The 25,990-nt window shown below is 53.9% G+C and overlaps 1 protein-coding gene across 1 annotated transcript; it reads left to right on the forward strand.

The window, feature by feature from the left end:
* The first annotated feature begins 1,476 nt into the window (after positions 1-1,476).
* On the forward strand, positions 1,477-16,827 carry ADORA2A (adenosine A2a receptor). The gene is made up of 4 exons (XM_006874948.1): positions 1,477-1,550; positions 3,033-3,070; positions 10,852-11,161; positions 15,981-16,827. The coding sequence occupies exons 1-4, from the start codon at positions 1,477-1,479 to the stop codon at positions 16,825-16,827; spliced, it is 1,269 nt and encodes a 422-aa protein (XP_006875010.1).
* The last annotated feature ends 9,163 nt before the right edge of the window (positions 16,828-25,990 follow it).

The following is a 25,990-nucleotide window of genomic DNA, read 5'->3' on the forward strand; positions in this document are numbered from 1 at the left end:
AAAGAGTTCTACTTTAAATTGTTTTGCTATGCACATTATTGGGAAAAATAGCTCCAATTTTATTAGCATCAAAGTTAAAACTTTCATAAGGAACAGAGACAAAACTCAAAATCTGGACATTATTCACATGGTAAAAGCAAGGAATGCAGCAGGAAGTGGCCGGAGAAAGAAGTTTAACGACTGTGGTTGGGCACCAGGCAATGTAATGTAGACACTAAGTCACTAGGACCTCCTTTAAGGCCAGAATTTGAGAAAGTGCCTTAACTCTCCTGGCAGGGCCAGTCCACCACCCCAGGCACTGGGGTCACCCCTGGGCTGTGTTGGCAGGTGTCTTCCTGGTACGGCTGGTGTGGCTCCCACCTTGAGTCTTAGCTGTTCTGTTTAGAACCGGAGCCTTTATGAAAATGTCCTATGAGAGAACCTGGGCTAGGGAAACAGGAGGCCACACCCATGGACACCAAATGCAGCAGCCACTGGTGTGAACGATACCAGACACAAATGTGTTGGCATGGCAGGACCACGAGGTCTGCGTCCAAGTTGGGACTGTGGCTGATAGAGCAGGCCATGTGTGCTCGAAGCTGGTGGTGCCATGCCTACTGGCCCTCCCAGAGACCCTGGCTTGGTAGCTCAGGTGTCTGTACTCTCAGCTATAGAAGGAGGGGCTGGGCGAGCAATCAGCTTGGACCACCCCAATGACCTGTACAGACCCTGGCCCCCACAGACGCGAAGTCCCCTCTGCAGCTTCGTGCTGAGTGGTGGTTCTGAGAGGCCACTGTTCTGTGTCTTTTTCTGCACAGACTGAGTTCCCAGGAGCAATCCAGGCTTGTTTATTTATTGTGGTCTTGTGGGACATTTCAGGGCAGCTTCATCTGATGGCGAGAAGACTTTCCTGGGTCGGAGATCACAGCCCCACTGCTCCCAGGCAGGTGATCCCTGCCCCCAGCCTGTTTGTGTGAATGGCACTACCTGCTCTGTGATCAGTGGTTGTAGCAACTGTGCCTAGGTCAGCCAGCAGAAGCAGGAGCATGCTGGGTCCATGGGAGAGGATTTCAGATGCTCCTTCCAACAGAAGCCGCACATTCTGCCTTGTCCACTAGGCTCTTCTAATGCTGCTGGCTTCACAGGAATGACTGGATGACCATGTACACTTAAGTGGTGTTGTTCCTGGCACCTCGACTGGGAGCCTCACGCCAACTGCCTCTGTCCACCCAGCTCACCGCAGAGGCTAGTGGTGTGTGTCTCCTGTGTTTCGGCTTTCTATGTTCTGTTAAATATCCTGGGACGCATTAAAAGATTGGAACATGCTTGTCTTGGCTCATTGACTCCCCTCACCCCATCCCACCCCCCTGGGACAATGTTGCAGGAGACTGGACCCCAGCCTCCCGGACAACTGAGCAGGAAGGGTTCCCTCTGAGTGCTTTCCGGGCTCTTCTGTTGGCACTGTGGATAGTGTGGATGGCAGGCCGAGGGCATAGCATGGGCCTGGGCAGCCAGTCTGAACCCGTAGGACCCAGTGCCACAGAGCCCAACTGTGATGTGGGGTGGCCCAGGTGAGACACCAGAAACCCTCCAGCAGGAAGCCCCTGCCGTGGCCCAGACAGCTCTCCTGGGAGGTAGCCATGTTTTTTATTTTTATAGTTGTTTTCTTGCAGACAGCTTTCAGAATACATATTATAAAGAAGTAAAACTCACTGGTAGTTAGCCCACCCAGATGAGAGTCCTCACCATGCATACAGCACACAGGCGTGAGTGCTGTGGGGCCGCTGCCTTAGGGCAGTATCCAGTAACAGCCCCCAAGCTTGTGCTGTGTCCTGAGTGCTAGCAAGCCCCTGTCCAGTGGTGCCTGGGGCTCCAGGGGCAGGGCCTGCTACTTATACTTGTCTCGCAGCCATGGGGAAGGGGGCATGGAGACAGTCTCAGGATCGAGGATGGCCCCTGCCCATATTTTGTGCCTGACAGCACAGCCCTGCAGGCCGCCATTCACTGTGTGTAGTAGGTCATCATACACCCCCCCCCACCCCAATGTGGATCAGCACAAGGAGGCCAAGGTGGTCGTGAGTGCCCTTAAGGTACCCAGCCCACCCATTCTGCCAGCCTGTGAGCCCAGCCAGGCCACATTTGTAAGCAAAATATAACAGCTCTTACAGTTTAAGATCCTTAGCCCCTGGTCCTGGTATATACACCCCAGGGGCACACCCAGCTGATTAGACCTGTGGGGCACTCCTGGGGAGACCTGTCCTGTGTCCCCAACCTCGATAGGTGGCTTTGATAGTAGGAATGGGAAGACAGGCTCTTTGTACCCTTCACTCAGCCTGAGACAGTCCAGGGCACTTCCTGACTCCACTGTCACATGAGCTAGCTGGGCTGTTAAGGTTGCCTCCACGGAACAGGGACAGACTGCAGGTCTACAGAGGATGGGTCCCACTTGCTACTCGGTGCTCAGACTCTGGTTTCTGACCCTCAGAGCAGGGCATCACAAGGCTATAACTACTGCCTCCTTACAGGGGGAAGGGGCGCCCCAGTTAGCCACAGCCCAAGGAAGCAGGGCACTCCCTTGTGGGGGTGTTAGTGTGGAGAGTGTCTGGGGTTGGGACACCAGGCTCTCCACAATTCTGTACTTCCCAAGATGATGCTCTCAATGAAGGGGTAGCCTCAAGAAAGGTCCCTGTTGAACTCTTATCAGGCCTTCTCTCCAGGAAGTGATAGGGAGGGGCTAATGTCTCAAAGCCCCAGGAAGGTAGTGGAAAGACATAAGGGAAGTCAGGAGAACTGGCTGGTTTGACGTTCTGGCAGTTACCACAAGCATGCCTGTGGCCTTGTGGTTCTGGGCCCTTCTGGGAGGGGCTGCCAAGGCTTGTCTCTGCCCACAGGGCCCTGGACATGCAGCACCTCCTCTGGGCCTCAGTTTCCCCAGCTGTACTCAGCTCAGGGGCATGGGGTTCCCACACCTAGAATCAGATACTCCTTTAGTCTTGTGTAGTGGGCAGTCGGGGTCACTTCCCCTGCTGTGATTCTGCCTCAGGATAAACCAGAGGAAGGCGCCACTTAATTGTGGAGCCCCAGGAAGCGTGCGAGTCCCCCTTCCCCCAAGAGAAGTTGGGTGAGTACCTCAGTCAACTTGGTAGTTGCTCCCAGGTCTGGCATTTCTTGCTCCGGACATGGCTCCCAGTCAAGACCTGAGATTGCGTGCACAGTTGCATCCCTGTTGGGACAAAGGGCACGCACAGGCACATGGTCACCATAGATTGTGGGTAGCAGTACCCAGATGGCTGTGGTCGACTAGTGGGCCATTCACCCTTCAAAATCCATCTAGGCTGGGCCAGGAAACCAAGGCCCAAGCTGGAAGATCTTCCTGCCAAGGATGCAGGTCCAGGTCCACCCCAAAACCCCTTACTCAAGCCACCTGCCCTTCAAGCTCAGACTACCCACAGCTTGGACACAGGAGCTTCTGAGGAAGGCAGAGGGCGGCCTGATGGTTCAGCATGCCTGGAGCACAGGCTCGTTGGAAGGGTGGATCACCTCCGGTCACTACAAAATGAGTGTCACCCAAGTGCCCAGCTGGTGACCTGGGCAGACAAGAAGGACGTGGGAGGGAGGGGGCCACCCACTTCCTCCGACAGGCTCAGAGTGCTGTATGGCAGGAAGGGCCTGGAGTGCCAACCTGGGGGGTGGGCATTGCCCACGGATCCCAGGGCGGCCTGTACAGCTTTGACACTGGCACTGAGGACAGCTGCAGGAATGGTGACTTCTCTCATAGGCGGCCCATGCTGGGCTGTGTGCCCATAGGTAGACTCCATTCTAGGTGCTGTTCCAATGGCAAATATTTTTGGGGTACGCTCAGGGTTGGGGAACAAGAGAGCCCCCCAGACCTGGCAGAAAGGCCGTGTATGGCCCATGAGCCCAGGAGAGGCTCCTACAGGGTGTCCTTGTCTAGGGTGAGGAAGGTAAGCAGGAAGGTTCAGTCCCCACTCTTGAAATCATTGTACTTTGTGGGAGGTCCAGAAGCAAGGGCGACAACAAGATAAGGGCCTGGGGAGAGGGGTCTCCAGCCTCCCAGGGAAGTCCCTGGGTACACCAGCTAGCCAGTCCCAGCTGCAGATCCACCTGGCGGAGAGGGCGGGCTTTACCTTGGAGGTAAGGATCTGGGGGAGGGACTAAAGGGGGCCACTCCCCACTCGCTCTTGGGTCAGCCCACCCCCGTCAGAGCACCCCAGTCCTTCCTACACATACCCCGGCCCTCTTCAGCAAGACCCCTGGGTCCCCTCCTTCCCATACTTGGAGCTCCCTATCCCCGTTTCACGATGGAAGTCCGGCGGGACACCTCAAAAGGGGGTCCAGGTCTGAAGTTGGGAATCAGTCCCTGTGGTGGGCACAAGATCCTAGTTGCCCGGTTGGTCTTTTCTCCTGTGTCCCGCCCGACCCTCGGCCCCATCTTTGACTCCATGGCCCAAAGGAAACCCGGCCCGAGGGAACTGAGCAGGGGTCGCTACGCGAGGCCGGGTCCCTCCCCGCGCCGGTGCCACTCCTGCTGCTGCTGGGGAAAATGAAGGGGCCAGCCCTGAGGGACTTACAGGGCGTTGGAAAATTGGAGCCCGTGTCCGGGAAGCCCCCCGAGGGCCTTGAACGCCGAGGTAAGAGCTGGGACCAAGAACAATTTGGGAGGGAGGGTTGGACACAGGAGAGGGGCGCAACTCCAGCTGTTCCGCAGACATTGTAGATAGGGGTCTTCGCAGGGGGCGGAGGGGGCTCGGGTAGGGGGCGTGGCACGGCGGTAGAGCTGGCAGGAGGGGCCCTACCCCCAGGAGGGCGCCGCGGCGCGAGGAACGGCCGTCTTACGCTCCGCTCCCGACCTCGTGCCCTGCACTCCTCACCCCCTTTGCCACCCACAGTCTGGTCCCGAGCCCGCCACTGGGCAGCCTCAGTTTCCCTGCGCACCCTTTATTCCCAGGGTCGGTTGCCCGGCGCCACGCGCCCCAGCGCAGACTTCGGTTTCCCCACGCGGCAGGCGGGGCGGGGCGGCGGGCTCGGCCTGCAGGGGGCGCCCACGAGAAGCCGGAGGAACGCGGAGCCGAGACGGCGGAGCCCGCACCGGTGGCAGGTCAGCGGGTTCGGGCCGGGCCGGGGTCCGCGGGAGGCGGGCTTGGGACCGGGAGGGCCGGGCCGGGCTGAAGTAGGAGACTAGCGGAAGGGCAGCGGCGTGCCGACCCTCCAGGCCGTCTGGAGCAAAGCAGGCAGGGGCGCGTGGAGGGGGGCGAGGAGTGGTGTCCGTCCGTAGGTCCTTTTGCGCCCTAGTTGGTCCCTGGCGCCCCCAGGAGGGGCACAGAGCACTGGGGGAGTGGGAATGGGACACAGGGCCCCGGAGAGGCAGGGGTTAGCAGGGACGCGGAGGTCCGCCCGCCGCTACCCCGGAGCTGGGGCTCTAGGATGGCGGGAATTGGCGGCCTTCGCGGGGTGTGGCGTAGGACTACCAGAGGGCTCCAGCAGGCACCCCAGCGCCCCGAGCACATTCCCCATCACCCGGCAGCCATAGACTTAAGTCTTCTTGTCCATGCAGCGGAAGGGGGCCCGGCCCCAACCGAGATGGGAAAAGGGTTGCCAGGATCTTGCTGCTGAGTGCCCGCTCTCCAGCCCCTTCCACCGGGACGGACAAGTGGGGGATCTTGCTGGAGGGGTGCAGCTATCTCCCCCTCACCCCGCCTTACCCCTCAACCCAGTCAGCACTACTCTTGAAATCTGAAGCACACAGTTTGCACCCACAGGCCCTGTGGTGCCCTAGGCTAACTAACGCCTTTCACCTGGGTTGGTGGGTGCACACGGCCCACAGTCCAGGGTTTGGGCACCCATCCTCTGGAGCCTCCAGAAGACTCTCTGTCACCTCCCTACCCTGCCAACCTGAGGATGGAGATGGAGAGCTCAGGAGTCCAGCAGACCCAGGGTGAGCTGAGGGCTGGTCCTGGTCCCCAGAGTCCCTGGAACTCTCTGCCTAGCCCCAGAAGGTCCATGAGGACCTTGTCCTGTGGTGTACACTCCCTCCCCATCTTCCCAGTATTGATGGGGTCCTGGTTTAAGTCGGTGCCCCAGTTGTCAGCGTCCAGAGGTCCAGGACAACTCCAGTGTGTCTTCTTCAGGTGATGGGTATTTCGGCAGATGGGGCCTGGCCAGCTTCTGAGGGCTTGAGTGCCACCTTCTGCCCCAGTTGGCCTGTGGAGTCCTGATCCTCACCATGTCCCAGGAATTAATGACCTAAGAGGGAGTGGTTGGCTTTAAGGCAACAGTGTAGGCACTGAAAACTGAGGGCATGGCTATGGTCAGGAAGGTCTGACCTGAAGTACAGGCAGCCACAGAAACGGACTGTCTACAGGGGCTTGGTTGAGGAGGGTCAGCAGGAGTGGCAGTGCCTCTGGGGGGATGGAAGTGGAGGGATCTGGACTTTAGAGTTAGGAAGCAGAGTGGGCAGCCCCCCTCAGTGCTGGCACATAGAAAGGGGCAGAGATGAGTGGCAGGAGTGGGAGCCCCCTGTGGGTTTGGAGGCCAGGGGACCCAGCCAAGGGCAGCAAGCCCAGGTGGGGCAGGACCCCCCAGCTCTCGGATCCCCTTCAGGTCTACATGTATTGTTTTCTTGGCCTGACGTCTCTCCCTGCTCCCTGCCTCGTCATGTCTTCGTCCTCCAAAGCAAGTACAGGTGACCCTGCTCTGAGGAGCTCCTGGAGCCCCCTAGGTCTTTCTGCAGAAAGGACCTGGGTTTTAGAGGTGGCTGGGCAGAAGCTGGCCCCACCATCCTTCACCTCCCACCTCTGTGGCCACTGGGAGCAGCGCACCATGCATCACAGCTCAGTACCTGTTGTCTGACATTGGAGGATTCCTTTGAGGGTCAGCCCAAGCTCCAGAGCTCAGGAGTGGAAGATGGAGTGAGCAAGGACTTGGATTGGGCCCTGCATCACATTAGGGACACCCAGCACCCTTCCAGGTGGACGCTGGACCCTTACCTCCTGTAAGGGGTACCTCTTGAACCTTGGGTTCCTGCTGTGTCCTGGGGTGAGGAAGGAGCTGCAGGGGTCAGGGAGGGGCCTGAGGTGTGGAAGCTGCTGTGAGGTGGAGGCCTCTGTCACATCTCTGCCCACATCCTGCTCCAGACACAGGCATCAGAAGGCACAGCACACTCTGGACTGATGGCTTAGGGCTGGGCCTGGAGTTCTGGGAGCATCCCTAGGCAGCTGAGACCACCCTACGGTGATCCATGCCAGTGTCCACTCCATTCCCACAGACTTTGTGAGGTCCCTCTTCTCTGGTTCCCATCTGGGTGTCTGCGGCAATCCTTGCCTGTCTTCACTGGCTCTTGTCTCATTCCCACAGCTTCCTGCATCCGCATCCTTGTTTATGGGTGCTACTCCTTCCTTCCTCTTTCTTGGACAGTCCCAAAGGTGTTTGAAAGTCATTATTGATGTCTGTCTGATCTTCACCTCTTTGGGAAAGTTGTGAACCCCCCGTGGCCTTGGTTTCTGCATGTTCTTTGAAAAATGTGGTTTGTTGAATTATCGTGAAGGAGCCTTAGTGGCACAGTGGATTCAACATTGGGCTGCTCACTGAAAGCCAGTGGTTCAAGATGAGGCTGTTTTCTCCAGTAAAGATTTAAAGGCTTAGAAAACCCTTGGGTGAAGTTCTGACTCGGTCGGCCCTATAGAGTCGACACAATGGCAGTGAGCTTGGGTCAGACATGAGGAGCTCTGGTGGGACAGTGATTAAGCATTAGGCTGCTAATCCTGAAAGGTTAGTGGTTCAAACCTACCCTGTAGGGTGGCTACAAGTCAGAATGGTTTAGACGGCAGCGGGTTTGTTTGGTGTGTGGGTTCATCTTAGACCTGAGTGCGGGCTGTGACCCGTGGTATCTGAACCTCGGTCCAATTTCTTGAGCATCACAGTGCTGTTCATGGCCCGGTAGTTGGGACACTTGGCATGAGTGGATATTTAATAAACATTTCATACAAGAACATGGTGGGTCCCCGAGTCCCCACTCAACGAATATCTTTTGCTGCCTGGGCCACGCTCAGAAACAGGTTTGTGGGCACTGCTTGGAGCTGGTGGCACCCCGTCCAGCAGCCTCAGGGGGCAGCCACCATCTGGGCTTGTGTACCAAGAACCTCTCTGGCCGGCTGTGTGGGAGCCAGGAGGAATGGCCAGGAAGTCTGTGGGTTTTGATTAAATGGAGTTTTAATTAAAGTGGCCAGCCAGGGTGGGGTGGGTGGGGGAGGAAGGAGTAGTGAGTGTGACTGCCCATCAGGTGCCTCGGGCGGGTCCCCATGTGTGGTTACTATTCCTGCTGTCTACCCTGTCCCCAGAGAACCACCCGGGAAACAGTGTTACAATATTAATAGTTGATTTCCCCTCCTGCTAGCAACAGATTACTCAAGAATGTATTAGACACACAAGACCCATGGAGACTGGGTAGGGAACTACCAGCCCTGGCCCCCACCTCAGCCCCTCGCCCTGTCTGGTGGTGAAGACCTCTGCAGGGAGAGAGTGGACAGGGCCAGGACACCTGCTTCTGCTGTTTTATGTACTGCCGAAGTCCTTCTCTGTTCCCGGGAAGGCTGGGAGAAGGAGTCTGTAGGGGGTGCAAATGGTTAAGCACTCAGCTCCTAACAGAAAGGCTGGCAGTTCAAATCTGACCCAAGGTGCTTCGGAAGAAAGTCCTGCTCATCTCCCTCAAAAAAACACACACGAAAAACCAGCCTATGGAGCGCAGTTCTACTCTGACTTGAGCTGACTCTGCAGGAACAGTAAGGCTGAGAGAAGTCACTTGTCTTCCAGCCTCAGTGCCTTCTTCTGTATTTAGTTTGGGGGAAACACAGGACTGGGTACAGAGGGGTGGTCCCCAGGGCAGGGCTGGGGTGGGCAGCGTCCTGCACAGGCTCCCAGCATTGGCCTCCCCTCTGCAGATGGACCAGGCTGAGTTTCGATACAGATGATGGCCCTAGCCTCTTTCTGCCCCAGGCAGAGGCCCCTTCCAACCCAGCTGTTCTAATCAGTGGTCAGGGCCCGAGTTCATGACAAGGATGTTCAGCACTGTCCTTTTCTTGGAGAAGACTTTGAGGGCTGGCAGGTCGTAGGGGTGCAACTCAGGATCCCACTGGGTTGGGTCAGCCACACACCTGATGCTACAGTTGGCAGTGTGGTGCCATGGGATATACAGGACTTAGTGCCTGTTGGGTCCTTCTGCAAACCCAGGATGTGCCCAAGCCCACCCTCTTGGTCTAGAGGCCCTGGACTACAGTCAGGAAACCCCTGGAAGGTGAAGGGGGTCGGGGCAGTCCCTCTCCATGGCCAGGCTCCCTGAGCTGCTGGCAGTACCCCATGCAGAATGTACTCTCTGGGACCTGTAGGTGGGCCATGGTGGTGGGCACTCTTGCAGGCCTGGAGAAGGACGACTGGCCACCTGCTAGTGACAAAGGCCCCCTGGGAGTCTGTGAGGGTTTGTCCCCTCTCCCTCCTGCTCTGGCGTTACCTTCTGGGTACTCCTTTCAGAACCCAGTCCCCAGGGAAGCCCTCCTCCCTAGCCTCGGCACCCCAGCTCCCCAGCTGACCTTTCATAGTTCCATAGGGTAAGCAGGTCCCCTTGAGGATACGGTTGTGTGAGGGGCTGACAGGTGGGCATCCTGCTTCTTCATACCTGAGGCCCCACTATGAAGGGAGGACCCAGCACTGGGGGGAGGGGGGGGCGGGAGGAGATTGTCAGTCAGTGGATATGGCTCAAATGAGCCCTGGGGGTCCACTAGGTTAGGTGGTGGACTGCTAACTGAAAGGTCAGTGGCTCGAACCCACCAGCCGCTTCCTGGGAGAAAATCCTGGGGAGCAGGTCTACTCTGCCCTACAGGTTGTCCTTTAAGGTTGGAATTGACTAGAAGGCTGTAAGTTTGGTTTTGGTTTTGGCTCTCTCAGTGTGGATGAAGACAGGAGGAAGGAGGAGCCAGTACTGGGCAGGGGATCTGGTAGATGTGGCAGGATGGGCAATGCGGGGGATGCTCCAGCTGATGGGGACCTGGGGTTTGGGCTGGGCTCTCGGCCACCTCAGTGACCTCCACACTCTATATAGCATCAGTTCAGGGAGAGGGTTCTAATCTCGCAATATCAATGGGGAAACTGAGGCCCAGAAAGGCCGCCTCCTCACCCCAATCCCCCAACACATCCCTGACTGAGCACCGCTTGCTGCCAGTCTGTCAGTCAACCCCCATCCGCAGGGGTGCAGGTGGGGAGGGCGTGGGCGGGGGGTGGTGCCAGGATCTTGGGCGGGGGGCGGCAAACTCAGCTGTGCTTCTTGAAGCAGTGTTGCTGTGAGAGGGAGCCTGGCTGCTGCCTGGCCCCCCCAGGATCTGAGCTCTGGGGGTCTCTGGCAGCTCCGAGGGAGAACAGGAGGGAGAGTGGTAGGAGCTGGAGGTCGGTGGATATGGGGGTGGGTGGGCTAGCCAGGAGGCTTGCGTGCCCAGCATAGGGACAAAGGGTGCTTGGACAGTCCTGGGGTGAGCTGACCCCTGGCCTGCAGGTGGGGTGGCACTGAAGGTGGCCTTGGACGTCCACAACTGGGACGCAGCTGCTCATAGACTCTTCCTCTGCAGGTACCGAAGGACTGAAGTCAGCGAGCCAGAGATGGCCCTGGAGCCTGCAGATAGGGCCCGGTTTCCGGAGACTCCAGGTCGTCTTGTCTGTGAACAGGTGTCTCTGCAGGGGTGCCTGTGGCTCCCTTGAGGGACAGGGAGTACCGGCTGGTGCTGGATGCAGCGATGGACCGTGAGCTAGTCCGGCCAGCATCTACGCTGAGCCTGCCCACTCTCAACCAGATTGCTATGGGTGCCTCAGTGTATATCACGGTGGAGCTGGCCATTGCCCTGCTGGCTGTCCTGGGCAACGTGCTGGTGTGTTGGGCCGTGTGGCTCAACAGCAACCTGCAGAATGTCACCAACTACTTCGTGGCCTCACTGGCGGCGGCCGACATTGCTGTGGGGGTGCTGGCCATCCCGTTCGCCATCACCATCAGTACCGGGTTCTGCGCCGCCTGCCATGGCTGCCTCTTCATTGCCTGTTTCGTGCTGGTCCTCACCCAGAGCTCCATCTTCAGCCTCCTGGCCATTGCCATTGACCGCTATATCGCCATCCGCATCCCCCTCCGGTGAGCACCGGCTGGTGGGTGGGGCGGGCGGGGGGAAGACCCTGTGTTCAGGGCTCTGCATGCTGGGCACTCCGGGCAGAGCTGACCCTGTTAGCACAGACTCCAGGCCATGTGCTGAGGCTGCCTGGCCCCTTTGGTTGGTGGTGCAGTGGGCTAAACATTGGACTGCTCACCAAAAGGTCAGTGGTTCGAACCCACCAGCTGCTTCGAAGGAAACCGACAAGGCCATTTATTCCCATTCAGAACTCCTGTGGGGTAGTTCTACACTGTCTTAGAGTGTCACTGTGAGTCAGGATCAATTCAAGGGCTGTGGGTAGGCTTGGCTGCAGGCAGAAGTACATGGCCTGGCCTGGGCAGCAGGCTGAGGAGGGACACACACAAAGTGGACACCCAACGAGGAGTGGGGCAGTATGGAAGCCACAGGCCCTCAGGACTAGCAGCAGGCCTCACACCCTCCCTGACTGCTCTGGAGACGGTACCTCAGTGGGCAGACAGGAAAGTGACCCCAGAAGAGGGAGTGGATTGGCCATACTCTACCGTGAGTTTCTGGAGCAGCAGGTAAGCCCCACATGGGTAAGGGACTGCCAACATTTGGGCAGCTGCCCAGGGCCTTCCTGGTGGCTCTCAAGTATCAGTGAGGGTCCCTGAGGCTGAGGTTACGTAGCTTGGCCTTTCTGCCCCAGGCACAGACCGGATGTCGCAAACTTCAGGTTGCAGAAAGTGTACCCCCTGTGGCATCCCATCACAGAGTGAGTGTGAGGGTCCCTGCAGCCCAGGTAGCCTGAAAGCATTGGGCAACTAGTCCTGTGGGGGATCCCCAAATGGAATAGGACTGCCTGTTGACAGTGAATGAGCAGGTGGAAATATAGAATGTGGAATCCAAGGGGCCCCCAGGGGACACCTCCTCTTATCTGGATAGAAAATGAGGCTCAGAGGAGGAGCTAGGTTCTCAGGGCACTGTAGTGGATGATGGGTCGGACCAAGGTGGGGAAGAAATGACCTGCTGCCCACTCTGACCCCAGGCTCTCAGGACCCCTCTGTAACCCCTTACCACTCCCTGAGCTCTGAGGGTATAGGGAGTGGTCTGGAACCTCATCAGAAGAGAAGGGACTGGTTGGGTCTGTGTGAACTGGCTCCTATATCACTGTCTCTTCTCTAGTGACAGCTGAGAACATGTAGGCCCTGGGGGACTCACAGGGGTGGTCCGTGGCAATGTTCAGGATAGAACCCAGGACTGGAGCCCCCCTCTGGGTGCTGTTGGGGACTCACGGGAGGGCAGAGCCTGTTCTTCCCACTGTCTCCCTGATGGTCAGGGCCATGGGCTCTGCATGTGACGGTCGACGGTAGGCAGCTCTTCTTGGCTTCTGGGACTTGGTTTTTGGTCTCTCCTTTCCCACCTTCTGAGGGTCAGGAGATTATCGCCAAGTGTGGTCAGGTGGACATGCGGTGTCATTGAAGTCCATCTCTGATCCCTCAACTTCAAGGACGTCCCTGTTCCTGGAGATCACAGAGGTGTCATGAGGGCTCAGAGCCCCCACCCCACTCACATGCCCACTACCCATCCCAGGCCATCTGCACTTTGCTCAGTGAGGTTTGGAAGGTTGGGTCTTGTGAGGGAGGTGGCCAGGTGGACGACAGTGGGCAGTGACAGTGATGCTGAGCCTTGTTCATGAGCAGAGCTTTGCGATTGCCTGTGGATGTTAGCACAGTGCCGCTTAGACCTTCCAGGCCAACATAAGGTCTAACAGAGGTGTGATCCTGGAGCCCTTTGGGGAGTCCAGTTCACAGGAGACCTAGCTTGTGTAATTGTGTGATGAGGGGTCGTCTCTTCCAGTCTTTGTCTTCCAGGCCCCAGGTGGAAAATCTGTGAGGAGCAAGCCCTCAAGTGACCACTGTTTGGGGCTGGGTGGGCATGCAGCTTGTCTCTACTGGATGAGTCCTTCTGTCCTCAGATTCTGTGGGTGGTGGCCCTGCCCTCTCAGGGGTCTTGTGGCTGTTCTGCCTCTGATGATGCCTGGCACTCACTCTGGCTGCCCCCAGCATTCACAAGTCTTTTAAGAAATCAGTTTTAAGAAAGAAGATCTGCTTTCCCCAAGTGGGAGAGGATTTTTGAGAAGGAAACCAGAGGTGTGAGGCTTGGTGACCCCAGGAATTGAGACCGTGAGCAAGGATAGGAACAGCTTGCATACCCAAAAGGGAGCCCTGGTGGTACTGTGGGCTAGCTTAGGGCTACTAACCAAAAGTTTGGTAGTTCAAACCACCCAGCCGCTCTGTGATAGAAAGATGAAGCTTTTTGCTCCTGTAAAGATTGACAATCTCAGAAACAAGCCACTTTGTGGTGGAATTAACTTGGTGGCACCGGGTTTGTTTTTTAGTTTTTTGATCTCCTGTCTATTCATGTGCCCTGTGATCAGCACAGAAATATAGAGACAGATACTGATGTCCCTGGCCTGCCTGTAGTAGATGGCAGCTCAGCTCTGCCCTAACTTCCAAGGGGCAGGTAGCACAGTTAGGCAGCCTGGGGACAAGCCCTGTTGGTAGCACGCCCCTGGCCCTGCAGGTGTGTGTCCAGAGGTGAGCGTGTGGGTGTTGTCAGTGCAGTAGGGGCAGGGATCACAGTGGCATTCGGCATTTTTGAGCATCTTTGGGTTAGGAGCTAGCTTCCTCGTGCAATGGAGGCTCTTCAGATCACAGCTCCCATGGACAAGGTTGTCAGCTCCATTGTGGTCATGGGGAGCCCTGGGCAGTGGTGGCCTGTGAGCTGAAGCTCAGGGCAGGCCTGTACCAGGCCAGGGACTTCTTCCTAATCATGACACCAGCATGTATTCCAACAGAAAGGAACCAGAGGGAGACAGTAAGATGGTGGCCTGACTCTTTTACTGCTCCTTCCAGGGACAATTATTCATACACAGATATAACTGCTGTCAACGCAGTGATTGCCCTGATGGTACTTTGGGTTAAGCGTTGGGCTGCTAGCTGCAGGATCAGCAGTTCAAATTCACAAAGTCACTCCATGGGAAAGAGGTGAGGCTATCTGCTCCTGTATAATTTTACAGTCTCAGAAACCCTAGGGAGCAGGCCTACTGTCCTATAGGTGTTCTGTAGAGTCCGGATCGACTCAATGGCTCTGGTTTTCTTTTTAGACAAGGAACCTTGGTGGTTCGGTAGGTTAAGCATTGGGCTGCTAACAAAAAGTGGTGGTTCGAACCTACCAGCAACTCCTAGAGAGCAACGAGGCAGTCTGGGCCTGTAAAAGCTTACAGCCATGGGACCACTATAGAGCAGCTCAGCTCTGTCTTATAAAGTCAGGATGAGTCAGGATCAGCATAATGGCAGTGGGTTTGTTTTTTTTAGTTTTACTATTAACACATGTTTTGTGTCTGGCCCAACATAGGCTTTCTTTTCAGAATGCTCAGGCAGCCTCCCACCCACACCCCCCTGAGTTTGCTCGGCTATGAGGGATCCCGTGCTGTGTTCCATAGCCTGGGAACTAGGCACGTGCACCCCACCATGTTTATTCAGTCCTTTTTCCATCCAACCCCTCCCCAGCCTCTTGGTGCCTGGGCACATAGGGATGTGGGCAGGAAGACTTGTCACCAGGGGCCTTCAGGGCCCAGCAGCCCCACAATGTCCCTACAGCATGTCCAGCTTAGTTTGACTTCTCCATGACAGGTAGCTCATGGTGGCCTTCTGTGAATGAGCCCAACTGCATGGCTTCCTTCTCCCCAGCCATGCTCTGCAGCTTCTGAGTGACAAATGGACTTTACTCAGCTCTATGATCAGGGACCATACTGGCAGGTCCCATCTTACTGACAAGGAAACTGAGGGCCCAAGGGGCCAGACAGGAAGCTGGAATGATGGACCAGGGCCAGTACCCAGGGACGTTTCTTCAGCAAAGTGTCAAACCTAAGCTGCTGTTCAATGCCAGAGAATAGAGCCTGTTGTAGGTGAGTTGAGGCTGGCTCCTGGCAGCCTGGGAGTGACAGAGTAGAGCTGCTCCCTGGGGTTTTGCGGCTGTCATTACAGGAGCCAAGCACAGGCATTTCTACCAGGGTCACAACCTTCAGGTGTAGTTGCCAAGCCACCTGGGGGTCCTGCTGTTAACATGGCCCCTTAAATTGCTGTCTGCAGACGACTGGGAACACTGCCTGGCACACAGTAAGCGCCACATCAGTGCTCATTGTACAAAAAAGAGCTGTAGCTTCATGCCCAAGTAGGGAGCAGACAGTCACGGCAGGTTGTCTGTTGGAAGGAATGAGTCCAGGACATCCCTTCCTGCGTGGCCAAGACATGGGCACGCATACACCAAGCCCCTTCTGGACAGGCACAGTGCCCGGAGAATGGCCTGCTTTGATCCAGAATTAAGAGGTGACACTTAGCTGCTCTGAGTCACCTCTGGGGCCCACTAGTCTGTCCCTCTGCTCAGGCCTTTAGTCCCCAACCTGTAAAATACAGGTACTAGATCAGAGTTTGGAAACCACCAGTTTTTCTTTACTTTCTTAATCTGAATTCGTTGTTGGAACTTTAAAATACCCAGAGTGACAAGGTCAGACCACACTGGCACACACTCGGCTTAGCAGCCGGGAGCTGCCTGCTGCCTGCACGGGTCTGCGTTGTTGCTTGCTTCACAGGTCACGGGCTGTGTCTGCAGCCACAAATGGAATGGGTGATTCCACCACTGTGTCCTCTCTTGGGATTAAGCCGAGCAAATGAATAAGCACTCAACTGTTAGCCAAAAGGTGGGTGATTCAAACCCACGCAGAGGTAGGTGGGAAGAGGGGCCTGGCTGGTGGTGTTGATGCTGGTCTCCTCTCCCCAGGTACAACGGGCTGGTGACCGGCACACGAGCCAAGGGCATCATCGCCATTTGCTGGGTACTGTCCTTCGCCATCGGCCTGACCCCCATGCTGGGCTGGAGCAATTGTGGGCTGGAGACCAGGAACCTCTCGCAGAACTGTGGGATGGGCCAGGTGACCTGCCTCTTCGAGGATGTGGTGCCCATGACCTACATGGTGTATTACAACTTCTTTGTCTGCGTCCTGGTACCTCTGCTGCTCATGTTGGCTGTCTACCTGCGTATCTTCCTGGCGGCGCGTCGGCAGCTGAAACAGATGGAGAGCCAGCCGGCGCCGGGGGAGCGGACCCGGTCCACGCTGCAGAAGGAGGTGCATGCCGCCAAGTCGCTGGCCATCATTGTGGGACTGTTTGCCCTGTGCTGGCTGCCTCTGCACGTCATCAACTGCTTCACCTTCTTCTGCCCCAAGTGCTCCCACGCCCCGCCCTGGCTCATGTACCTGGCCATTGTCCTCTCCCACACCAACTCTGTGGTCAACCCCTTCATCTACGCCTACCGTATCCGTGAGTTCCGCCAGACCTTCCGCAAGATCATTCACAGCTATGTCCTGCGGCGGCGAGACCCTTTCAAGGGTGGGGGCACCAGCGCCCGGGCTCTGGCGGCTCACAGCACCAGCGATGCGGAACTCAGCCGTCGCCTCCACAACCAGCCCCTGGGAGTGTGGGCCAATGGCAGCGCCTCCCAGCCAGAGCGGAGGCCCAATGGCTACACCCTGGGGCTGGTGAGCAGAGGGGGCACCCATGAGGACAAGGGCCTTCCTGATGTAAACCTCGAGGCTTCGCTAGCCCAGGACGGGGCAGGCATCTCCTGATCCTTCCCAGAGAAGAGGAAGTCTTTGTCATTCTGGTTGGTTAAACCTGGGAGAAGCAGGGTGCTGGGACCCTCAGCAGGGCCATGCCCACTGGACAGGAAGAGGGCCTGGCTGACGTGGCATGTGTCCCCCCATCTCCAGAGCGAGGGGACTGGGTCCCAGCATCTTTAAGTCTTACCTGTGTCTGTAGCAGCTTGGCTGGCCTGGACTTTTCTGGGTTCCAGAGCTGCTGCGCCTCTTGTCTAGGACGGGACATTGGTGTGAGGAAACCCTTTTATGTTATTATTGTCCTATCCCTGACTGTCGGGTCCTACTGCTGCAGGATACCGGGACAGTGTCTGGCAGCCCGGAGCTTGTACACACCCCAATCCAGGGCCATCTCTTGAGGCAATGAAGCTGGAGTCCAGGACAGGAGCCTGGGGCCTTTGGGGAGTCCTGAGCAACGGCGTCAGAGTGGCCAGGTTCCCAGGGGCACAGGGCCACCCAGAGCTGCCCAAGGAAAGGCCTCATCTAACTGCCTCTCCTTCTGAAAGGAGTGTGTCTTTAGAGATGAAATAAAAATGAGCCACATTGTGTTTCAGCTTGTCTGATGAGAATGGTGTCTTGGGTCCGCCCGTTCCCTGCCTCAAAGCCAGACCTGGGCATGTGTGTCAGAGAGCAGGAGCGCGTGTGAGGGACAGACAGACACCCTGCCTACCCTGAGGACTCCCAAGGATCCCACCTTCCCAGGGGCAGGCAGCCAGTGTGCCCCACCACCCCACCCCCAGACTGGCCTTCTGAGAACTTGGGGGAGGAAGAGGGCCCTGACTCTCCAGCACTTCTTATGGGGACAGGCCTAGGGGGCTGGTTCAGGCCAGAATCCCCTCCACCCTGCCATCATCACTTTCCCAGAATCCTTAGAGTGAGAGTCTGCATGTCCCCCCATGGAGAGGGAGTCTGGGGCCTGGTTCAGACAGGAGCCTGTGTGGTTGGGCAGGCAGATGGGACACTGGACCCATGTGGAGCAGACCTGGACTGGGCTAAACTGCCTTTCCCTGCAGTTACTGTCACCCTGCTCCTGACAAGGGAGCTGTGATGGTCCAGGGGTAGAATTCTCACCTCCCAGGTGGGAGACACTGGTTTGATTCCTGGCCAATGCACCTTCCGCCTTTTAGTTAGTGGAGGCTTGGGTGTTACTAGGATGCTGGACAAGTTTCAGGAGGAAAGGCCTGGTGATCTCCTTCTGAACATCAGTCAGTGAAAGCCCTGTGGATCATAATGGCCTGATACCATTGCACATGGGTCCCCATGAACTGGAGAACTCCCATAAGGACAATTCCCAATAGAATAAATATCCAAGGAGTGTGGTCTGTCAGCAGAATGGCCATCCTACCTGGGTGGTGGCTCTAGGTCCTTGCCTGAGAAGGTGGTGCCGTCTGTCTGTGATGGAAGACATCTGAGGACGAGGGGTCAGTAAGAGATCCACCCCTGCTGGAGCTGTGACTGCCCTAGGCAGGGGGTCTGAGGGCCAGCTTGGTCTCAAGATTCACAGGCACAGTCAGACCAGGACAGTAAGCCTCAAGGAGCCTGTGAGCCCATTTTACAGATGACCCACTAAAGATTTACACCCTCGGAAACCCTGTACAGGGTCGCTATGGGTCGGACCCGACTCGATGGCACTTAACAACAACAACAACACTGAAGTGCAATGGTTAAGCACTCAGCTACTCATTGACAAGCTGGTGGTTCACACTTCCTACAGCTTCTCAAAAGAGTGGTCTGGTGATCTGCACCTGTAAGGATTAAAAGCAAAACCAAAAAAAAACCTCAAACCCACTGCCATCAAGCTGACTATGCCTCAATGTGACCCTCTGGGCCAAAGTAGAACTCCCCGGGTTTCTGAAAATAAATATTTACGGGATTTATTGCCGTTATCTTTCTCCCTCCAAGAGGTTAGTGGGTTTGAACTGCTGATCTTGCAGTTAACTTACCCGCTGCCTCACCAGGGCTCCTTCCATAAGTTTATTGTTGTTAAGTGCCATTGAGTCAGTTCAACTCATAGTGACCCTGTATAGAGTTTATGAGGAGCAGCTGGTGGGTTTGGTGGGTTTGAACTACCGACTTTTGTGGTTCTCAATCCCGTGCTGATTCTACAGTGCCACACCAGGATTCTTCCATAAAGATACATAAACATTACAGCCTAGAAAACCCTTTCAGGCAACTCTTTTCTGTCATATGGAGTTGCTATGAGTCAAAGCCAACTGGAAATCAACCCAACATCAAACCTGAGCTCAGAGAGGTTAGGCACTTACCCAATTCCCACAGCTAATAAATGGAGGAGACAAATCTACAGCTCAGGTCTGTCTCACTACAGCATCTATGCTCCTCTTTTTTTTTTTTCCCAATCAATTTATGATGAAGTATTTCAACCAAACTGAAAAATAGAAAACAGTATCATTTACCCAGCACTCTGCTTAGAGAGAAGCCATTAGAAAGGGCCGCATTGGAAGCACTGTGTCCCTCCCACGTGTTCAGCCGATTTCCTGGGCCAGAAATAGCCCCTGGCCTAATTTTCTGTCACAAAAGCCCTGGTGTTGCAGTGGGTTAATTGTTGGGCTACTAACTTCAAGGCCAGTGGTTCAAACCCACCAGGCACTTCTCACGAGAAAGATGAGGCTGTCTGCTCCCATAAAGATTTTTGTTGTTAGGTGCCGTCCAGTTGGTTTAAAGTCATACCGACCCAGTGTAGGGTTTCCAAGGAGCAGTTGGTGAGTTTGAATCACCTACCTTGTGGTTCAACTCAACCTGTGGTCCTGCACTTGTCCTATAGAACCACATCAGGACTCAATAAAGACTGCTGTTGTTAAGTGCTGTGGAGTCGGTTCCAACCCATAGTGACTCTGTATAGGGTTTCCGAGGAACGGCTGGGGAGCTTGAACTGCTGCCTCTAAAATCCTAGAGAGCTATTTTCTATCCTATAGGGTCTCTGTGAGTCTGAATCGACTTGATGGTAATTGGGTTGATGTTTTGTTTTGTTGGGTTTTTTCAGTTTCCTGCGACCCTTTCCCCAAACCTAAACAGGCTTGTTCTGACAACCTTTTCCTGTGAGCTCCATCTGTGTCCCCCACACTAGCTGCATGGAGGAAACATCTGGGGAGTTCTGGGCACAGGCCACTGAGCCCAAGGCACAGTTTGGACTGGACTAGGTACACTCAAGCAGCACTGGGTTTAGAAATTCTGGGGATTCTCGAGGATGGCTGGGGTTAAGAACTGTTGGTGCAAATGCAGAGTCTACCCTCTGTCCACACTGAACCTGCTCCTCCTGATTCCACCATGGGTCTGCCCCAGCCCTGGGCCTGGGCTAAGAAGGCTGAGAGTTTGGCTTCTGACTGTCCTCACCACCATTAGAGAGAGAGGCCTGAGAGAGCACAGCAATCCAGCCTTTTCTCAGTTCTCTTGGGACCTGAGCTTTGGTGCTGGGGGCACAGAGCCAAGGGGCAGAAAGGGCTTCCAAGTACCAGCAAGACTCACGGCTGGCCTCCTGTGGCTCCCATCTGCACACACACCCCACTCAGGCCATTGGTAAAGTAGGTACAAGGTACAAACACCAAACCAAGTATGTGTGCCACTCCTTGATTGTAAAAGAACACACCTGTGTGCATGGAAGGGGCTCACAGGGGTGAGTACTCGCAGTCCTGACATCAGAGCTAAGTCAGCACCCATTCCCTGTTGACTGGACCCTCCAAGCCTTGCCTCCTCAGACCATCAGGGACCCTCTGGGCCCCTCTTCCCCTTGTAGGCCTATCTCCTTATACACATCGCACCCTGGGATGCGCCAGACCCCTGAGGCTGGGTCCTGGCTTGTCACTGGGCTGAGCAGGAGGCTCCCCTTCTTGTTCCTTCTTGAACAGTCCCCATTCCACAAGACCTCTGGGAGGCACCCCACAAAGTGTTCTGGGCTCCTGGCAGCCTTTCCAAGGGCTGAGCTGTGTTAATTGAGCAGGAGACATGTTTAGGATACAGGCATGTGAGGACCCTAAACATATCTTGTTTCATCTCTGATTGCAATCCCCACAATGTGTCACTTTCCCCACTTCCTCCCTGTGTTTTGTTTCCATGCCTCCTTCTTTCCTAACTCTTCCAAACTTTGTCCTTGGGAAAATGCTGCCCTTTTGATCTCAAATGGTTGATTATTCTAAGGTGTGCGTACCTCTCTAATTTCATTGTTCACCTTATAGACCTATTCTCTGACGTGTCTATTGTTTGACTGGACATTGAGTCTTGGGGATACCTTGGGGGTGCCACTAGTTTTATCTGACCAGGAAGCCTGATTTTTTTTTTTTTTTAATGATTTTTTGAGTTTTGTTCCACATTTTCTCCCATTCTATCCAGCACCTTCTAATGTGATCCCTTTCAGAGCAGATACAACTTCTTTTTAAATAATATCAGTTAATTTCTTAAAAGAAAGTGCCTGCAGGGAAATGAAAAATAAAATACATTTTTATGATTTTTTTATTTTCTAAATATTCATTGAATATATTTCCTTGAGCAATTGTTTCATTTCCTTACATGGAGATACAGAAATGTTCTGATAAAATATAAATGTAATGCTTTTATAAATGCCCCATGTTGTGTTCGTGGAAGGTGAATTTAGAAACACACTCACTGTTGAAAAAAAACCACATGTTTTGAATGATAAATAAATATTTAATTTTGCATCCCCTTTATGTGCCAGATACCTTATTTATTACCATGTATAGAGTATTATCAAGTATTGTGTCTCATGCAACATGCAATAAAAAACAAAACTCACTTGATACATAAACTTTTTCATGTTAGATAAATATTAATATTTTTAGAGTGTTCTTGGACATTTTCTATGTATTATATTAAATTATTATCCATGTTGTTGTTGTTGCGGCTAACTGCCCTCCAGTAGGTTCAGACTCATGGCGACCCTGTATAGAGTTTCTGAAACTGTAAATTTTGCTGAGGAGACAGTCTCATGTTCCTCCCAAGGAGTGGCTGATAGGCTTGAACTCCTGACCTTGTGGTTTGCAGTCTAGTGTTTATCCTCTAGAGCCACCACACTCCCATTATCCTTGTTAATATTCTATTAAATGTATGCTAGATTGCATTCATGTGCATGCTAAACATATTATAAAGTTATAAATACTATTTACAAAATTTAGGATATAACTGTACTTAAATGTACGTTAAAAAGTAACTTGATTCATCGCAATGGTCAATTTATTTGAGTTCCTTCACTTTTGCATGCCATCTGGAATTGGATTTTCTATTTGTTCTTTACCAGGATGTGCGCAGGAGCAAACCTTTGTGTTTGTATCATGGCAGAGAGCATTGCTGTCCCTCCTGCTGGAGTTGCTCTATCAGCAGACATGGAGGTACAAGATGGTTCACTCAAAATGCATTAGAGACTTGTTCCCTGTTAATAAAATTCATACACAGAAGTCACACACGTTGATCCAGTTGCATATTGGGTGAATGTAACCCACTCCCATCTCTTGTCACCAGTGTTTTTGAAACCCTTTGCCTTGTGGATCTCCTTGTTTTTTGCAGGAAACCACTGGACTGTCACAGACAACAGTCTCAGTTATGGGGTGTATTAGGAAGTAACTGGTTACAATTCAGGATCAGAAACACTCAGGATACAGTTCTTTGATCAGTACAGTCTCATTCCAGCAGTCCTCACAAGCACACCTCTTGACTTCTGCCCTGATGGGGCAACGTTACAAATCTCTTTTAGCTCTGCCAATAAATGCCCAAAGGCACTTTACTCTGCCAGTGAGCCTTGGCTCCAAGGTACTCAGCACCTTGGTTTGGCAAATCTAGCTTCCCCTTGGTTAAGTGTCTGCAGGCAACCCACTCCCCAGCAAGTCTGTTGCCCAAAGACACTGGGCCTTCTCTCTCCATGAGCTGGGAAACCCACCCCTCTGCCTCACACTTTTGGTTCTGCTGCCTTTGCTGGGGCTGTTTCTCACCATCTCTTGCTGTCTCTGATGACACAACTCTCTGCTTTCTGGATCTAGGAGGTCCAGTACGGGGATCCCAGGTCCAAATGATTCATTCCACTCATAGCTCGTCTTTCTTGATGGTAGTGAGACCCCCCTTTCTACTTCTGGATGTCTTATTTTAAACCTAGCAGGATGGCAAAACCCCATGTTAGGGTTCCATAAACTTCATTGGCATAGTCCCACCCTACAAGGGTGCCATGCATCTTATTAGCATTATATTGGATAAGCACCAGATGCCAAACCACACAATTGGCAGTTTGAGCCCACCAGCCACTCCATGGGGAAAAGGCTAGGCTTTCTGTTCCTGCAAAGATTTTTAAAGCTTCAGAAACCCTATATAGGGTTGCTATGAGTTGGAACTGACTCAGTGGTACTTAACAATAACATCCAGTCCCCTTGGTGGGCCACAAGCACCACATATTTGCATAGTTCTCCCTAGTCATTGAACTCCTGGTGCAGTGCTATAGGATCAGCACTGGACTATGAACCACAAGGTCAGCCGTTCAAACCCACCAGCTGCTCCTTGGAAACCCTATGTGTCGGAACCAACTCAACAGCACTTACCAACAACACCATCTAGTCATTTGGTGGGCTTTACAAAGAGGATGCCTAGGTGGCCATCAAGTAATTCACTGCAGTGCAAGGTGATTCCACACTTTGCAACCATCCACACCTTTTTGTTGTTTACAGAAACGTGCTTTTGTGACTCTGTAGAATCAGCCATCTAGACTGGCCCTTCAAGACTAGCTAATCTTTCCTAGAGGGTTTGATGAGGGCAGAGCAGGTAAGAATCTGAGCCCTATGTCCTGACTCCCACCTCTCCCAGCCACTTAATGAGTGAGTCCCTGTCTATGCGTGTGGTTAGGGAGGGGCTACATAGGAAGCCAAAAACGGACCAAGGAGAAGAAACCTGCTCTAATGGCCTAGTGGTTACGAGTCTGGCTGCTAACCTCAAAGTCAACAGTTTGAAACTACCAGCCGTTCCATGTGAGAAAGATGAGGCTTTCTGCTCCCATAAAGATTTACAGCCTCAGAAACCCTGCACAGGGTTGCTATGAGTCAGAACCTACTCCAGGGCACATAGCCACCATCACCAATCAGGGCAGCAAGAGCTAGAGGGCAGACGTGGAATATGAGGGATGCCCTCTGAGGAACCGTGGAAGGAGAAGACCACATCCTACTGGAGTGTCAGGGTGGTTTCAGGGAGGGGTCATTTGAGCACGCCCCCCGTTGACCTGCAGGCCTCACAGCGGTTACCTCCAGGACCCATTTCTTCAGGGTGCCAGTTAACAAGGAAGAACGAGGGGGCTTGAGCAAACCTGCTCCTGATTTCCATCTACCCACACAGAATTATGCCAACCACTCAGAGGCAATTTTCAAGTTAAAATGTTGTCAGAGGGCTGTCAGAGTTTTGATCTTTCTTTTTTGTTCTTTCTCAACGCACCCACACTTTTAAGTTGGGTTGGAAAGGGGAGTGAGGGGGATAGAGCCTGGCTTAGACTCAGAGAGTTTGGGAACAGTTACAGCTGGATTGTTGTTAAGTGCCCTATATAGGGATTCTGAGGAGCGGCTGGTGGGTTTGAACCGCTGACCTTTTGGTCCAAACTGACCTTGTGGTCCAGTGCCTTATCCTGCAGCACCACACTAGGTCCAGGCAGGAGTGAGCTGCTCAAAGTAACAACTCTTCTATCAGCCTCACAGCTTTTAGGGAGTCAGGACACCCCGCCAAGCCTTCTGCAGTTACCCCCATGGCTTGAGCCTCTTTTCCCCATGTCAGAAGTTCCAAATAATCCCCCACTTGCTTCTCCCAGTCTTGTCTTGCATGGGTCAGACCAGTGGCCGCTGCCTCACTCTGACTGAGGAAACTGCTCTGTGAGAGATCACACTTTCTTTGTCAAGAAAGACAAGAAGGCCCAGGAGATGCAAAAGTGCTCTGGAAGACACGCACACACAGATGCCAAGGGCTAGTACTGCCAATAATGGCAAATCCACCCCTCAGCTCAGAAAAGATAAGAACATGTGGAAAGGAGGCAGGAGAGAAACACAGACAAACCTGGCAGAGGTGTGCTTCCCTGCTCTCTTCTTCCTCACTTGGGCAAGGTCTGAAAACTTAGAGAGTGGAGGTTTAGATGCCCTGTCCCTGTAGGGCTGGGAGGTGGGTGTAGGAATAGACAGATGAGCTGGCAAGGGGCATTGATGAATGGGCCACTTTAACCTTCAGAGAGGCCTGGAGACCCCACTGCCTGCTGCTGTTTATTGAAGCTGAGACTCCAGAGGGTTTGGGTTGATCATTGGTGTGAGCAGATAGGGGCTATAGCAAATGTCTGGACTGAGAGAATTAGGATTGAAGACCCCATTAGGACAATAATACCCTGAGTTTGAAAGGCCAGCCTCCAGGAGACGTGGGAGGAGAGAGATGGACCCTGGCTGACACTGCAGGGCAGGCCTGAATTCAGACCAGGCCTCCTAGCGCCAAGGGACTCCCAAACCCCACTCCAAGACAGGACCTTGTGCTCCACCCTCAACACAAAGCCTGGTCAGCTCTCTAATGGGAAAAAGGGCCTGCAAGAGACGACAATCTCCCAACAGAATGAATAAGGGGCCAGAAGCAGTGGACTTGGACAGGAAAAGTCTGGAACCTGAACTGACTGGACGCATGGAAATGAGACACTTAGGGAGAGAGACCACAACAGGAGGCGGGCCAAATGTGGATGTGGTTTGCTTGGGCTGTTCCAGTAGCCTATAGACAGAAATTCTGGGCAATGTTTGGTTCTATTATACACAAGGGTGCCATAAGTCAGGGTCGACTTGACAAGCGTGTATCAAATCAAGTCTACACTCTTTGGTTTGGCATTCAAGGCTTTGTTTGCAGGCTTCTCTTTAACAACCCACTTCTTCCCTCACTGCCCTTGACTGGACCAAACCACACCAATTACCATTCTCTTCACCCTTTTCCCACTCTCCTCCTTCATGAAGGTCACTTTGCCTGAACACTGTCCCTCTGAATCCCCTTCTTTAAACACTTCTTATCCTTTGGGGACTACCTGAAGATCCGCTTCCTCCATGCAACCTTCCAGAATTGAAAGCCTCCTTTACCTCTTCTGAGTTCCTCTAGTGCTCACTCAAGTTTGTTACCCACTCCCTGGTAA

Source organism: Chrysochloris asiatica, unplaced genomic scaffold (assembly GCF_000296735.1).
Source record: "Chrysochloris asiatica unplaced genomic scaffold, ChrAsi1.0 scaffold00306, whole genome shotgun sequence".
NCBI lineage: Eukaryota > Metazoa > Chordata > Mammalia > Afrosoricida > Chrysochloridae > Chrysochloris > Chrysochloris asiatica.

Excerpts from the sequence above, each read along its gene's own strand:
- ADORA2A (XM_006874948.1), top strand. The coding sequence starts at position 1,477 with ATGGGCCTGGGCAGCCAGTCTGAACCCGTAGGACCCAGTGCCACAGAG. Across the intron at positions 1,551-3,032 it reads TGTGATGTGGGGTGGCCCAG|AGGAAGGCGCCACTTAATTG; the intron begins GTGAGACACCAG and ends AGGATAAACCAG. Across the intron at positions 3,071-10,851 it reads TGTGGAGCCCCAGGAAGCGT|TGTATATCACGGTGGAGCTG; the intron begins GCGAGTCCCCCT and ends TGGGTGCCTCAG.